This window comes from Anneissia japonica, unplaced genomic scaffold (genome assembly GCF_011630105.1).
Source record: "Anneissia japonica isolate Jap-2015-1 unplaced genomic scaffold, ASM1163010v1 scaffold306251_len3507_cov336_single, whole genome shotgun sequence".
Classification (NCBI taxonomy): Eukaryota; Metazoa; Echinodermata; class Crinoidea; order Comatulida; family Comatulidae; genus Anneissia; species Anneissia japonica.
In genome coordinates, this window is record NW_022711881.1 from 1 (window position 1) to 3507 (window position 3507).

Sequence of the window (3507 nt, forward strand, 5' to 3'; positions counted from 1 at the left end):
TATAGACATTGTGTATATTAAGGTAGAGTAATATCTAAATCATATCTCAATCATATACAGTAATCTACGACAACTGTGAATTCTTACCATTGGTTCTTGTGCAAATGCCATTCTGAACGCACCACCCACACTTCTCATTCAACCTGACACCAGGTGGTGCAAATGTTATAGGACCAGTTCCTTGACCCCAAATAATGCATGATTCACATGTTGTTAAAACATCACATATACCTGGACAGTCACTTTGGTGAAATGTACTCGCACACATCTGAAAATCAAAAGGTGAAATTAATATAGATTCCCTTGTATATTTCAATGTGCTCCTTCAATATCAGAAGGCAGGAGTACAATATGAATTTTTCGGAAAAGCAATTGGCATTTATTTTTTTGCACATATTTTAGCCCTTGTGTTACCATGTTCATTAACTTGGTAAATTTACCAACAAATTGGGATTACCTCCCAGTGTACAAACCAATTGACAACTACTGTAACCTTGCAAAAACATGCTCAATTAGGCCTTTGGGAGAAAACCAAAACAATACCTTTTGTTGACTGTGTGGTAAACAAGCTTGTGAATTGTCCACCTCGGTATGATCACACCAACCACAATCAGGATCAAGATTACATGAACTCAATCTAAAAATATAAATGTAAATATTTTTTTCAGTTCTTCTGGTACACTGCATAGATATTTCTGAAAAAAACTGTTGCTTTTGTTGAGAATCTTGCTATGGTTCTACTGAGTTGCTTCAACATCATCAGGAGATTCTCTAGTTATTTAAATAGTTAATGTTAAACTATGATGTCTGCAAGATCTTTTCATTACTGCACCAACTCAGTTTTTAATATTAGTTTTTTTAAAATGTGTTCTGTAATTCATTACACTATTATTTGATTGTACCATTTCGGTTCCAGAAATTTGCTTATTGAGGAATGAGGAATTGAATTTAAACATTCATGTTGGACATTGGTAAAAACTATTGCCACCAGACAAAATCCCAGTATTTCTATTACTTAAAGATTTCAGGTGAAGAAAGTAAATGTGTGTAAGGTTGATTGTTCTAATGGCTGAGGAGCAAACAATAATGAGGCTAGGAGAGTAAAGATGTTTTAATCGCAACAAAAAAAAATCCTGCTGTCAAAAAGAATTAAATCCAGACCCATGGAATTGGAGGGCAGGCAACTTAACCATCAAACTATTTAACTTTACTACATTAAAACTGATAGTGTATGTGCACTGCTCTATTGGGATCACTGTGTTCCTGGTTCTATAGCAACAAGGTTATTACCTGTTTCAATATCAGACTTCATCTGACAATAACTTGGAAGATGTGTAAGCAATAGATCCCATCTAAAAATGGCCAATATACACTTCCCATAATATTGATTGCCTCCAGATGTAGTCTAATTCACCAATGGGAAGATGGGTGGAGGGGTTGGCACTGCACTGCGGCAAGTCCCAAGTTCTTAGTTAGTTAATTATAACCAAAGAGTAATTAACCAACCTGGTATGCATGTGACAGTAGGTATTACATTCATCAGGATGATGGGTAGCAGAATTGGTGGCAACTGAACCAGGAACTTTGATGGCTATGATATCATTCATTACAGAGCCACTGAATCCACCGGCAATCAACAATATATTACCATCTCTCACTGCAGCAATATGACCAAAGCGCCCTCTTGGATGTACATGGGTGTGATTTGATGCTAATAGTAAATAAAATTGTAGTGTTACTGGGATGAATATATAAAAAAATAAGCATTTTAAATCTTGAAACCAAAGAAATGAGAATAACATCACAGAAATGACATCAATCACACACATTCACCTGAAGAAGTGTACTGTGTATAAAAAAGATTGAAATTACAAAGAAAATTCTCAAAAACAATATTACAATACCTGTTTTAAGCAATAGTAAAGAATTAATTATTAAGCCCAAAAGACATGAATGAGATGGACAGAACCTAAATAAACTGTTTGAAAATGACAGCTGCACCATCAATGTAACAGAACATTAAAAACTAGATGTAAAATTTGAGGAAAAGTTCTCCTGTTTTCCAACTAATAGGGGTGAATTACCCACTACTCAGGCTCACCATTTGTGAAAGCGAAGTTATCAATTGGACATTCAGACTATCGTCCAATAGTGTACTGTTATTTAAGGCTATGTCACTGTTATGGCTCACCCTTTTTTTAATTGAATGGCTAATATTATAATAACTTGCCAACGCAAGTGATTCAGGCCTCAAATGCTTGTAAGCTTGGGACTTTGCCTAGCACACCTATGTCCTCGAAAACGAGAACAATTTCAACAGATAAAATCATTTATTTCAGTCCACCCCAAATATTGAAATACAGTAGAACCTAGATTTTACGCACAGTACAGGACCGGAGGGCGTACGTACGCCAGGGATTCGTAAAATTAAGGTTGGGTTAAGTTTGTGGGGACCTTTGAGCAAATACATATACACAATACAATGTGTTTATTAGTATTATTCATCATTTTACAATACCATAATAAAGTCTTCAAATAAAACCAAGTCTAGTGTATTAATTCAACACTTTAATATTTTATTTAAGAACATGAAAATATTGCAAGATTGCCTGTATGACAGAATTACAACTTGGGAACTCCCCTTCATAGCTATTCTAAACATCAGAGCTGTGGTGTTGTCTGACTAAAAACTAAAAGCATGTGCACTACACTAGACGAGCAAACTAATTAGCATTTGTATGCAAAATTATGCCTACTACCCAGCTAGTAAACTTTGTGCAGACGAGTTTTTCATACGAAGCTAAATAGGAGAGCACCGATGGTAGGTTGTTTTTCTCGCTCAGTCCATGTGGTCTTAGATTATAACAGCATGTTAATTAGATACAATCAACGCTGCTGTTGAATGCAAGTGGTCTTAGATTATAACAGCGTGTTAATTAGATACAATCAACGCTGCTGTTGAATGCAAATACTTTGCATATGGTTTTGTTTATTGTTGTAGTATTGAAAAATAAACAGAGAGAAAACTAACAAATTTCATTTTATGGTGGACCTGAAAAGTGCTGTTTGTTTTTAGTATTTTGGGGTTTGTGATGACATCATCGTTCATACGAGGCATACGTAAAATTGAGGGTTCTTATAACTGAGGTACATAAAAATGAGGTTCTACTGTACTGTAAATACAAAAACTCTCACAAATCATTCAGTGGAGGCATAGGCTCAAAGGTAGTACTGTAAATGCTAATTAAAAATACAAGGTTTATGGCAAGTCTAAGGGAAGTATAAAGTGAGGAATGAATAGAGATTACGTGAAGAAAGAAGAGAATAAATAATGGAACATAAAACAACATGAATAGAAATCCTCACCTTCACTTCTGAAGTCCTGACTTATTTCTTCATCTGTAAGCCAGCGATGGCATCCCAAATGATAAAATGACACCTGGTCTTCGTAACACTTTTCATCATAAAAATTTTTGTTTTTCTTAAAAATGTGAACATTTCCACCTG

General features: G+C 35.0%; 1 protein-coding gene across 1 annotated transcript; it reads right to left on the reverse strand.

Moving 5' to 3' along the window:
- Nucleotides 1–87: 87 nt before the first annotated feature.
- Nucleotides 88–3499, reverse strand: LOC117107607 (multiple epidermal growth factor-like domains protein 8; the record flags this gene model as incomplete). The annotated part of the gene is made up of 4 exons (XM_033249311.1): nt 3367–3499; nt 1507–1711; nt 544–637; nt 88–268 (listed from the first exon to the last, which is right to left on the reverse strand). Coding segments are annotated over exons 2-4 (376 nt in total), but the record flags the coding sequence as incomplete, so codon positions are not given.
- Between the last annotated feature and the right edge of the window lie 8 nt (nt 3500–3507).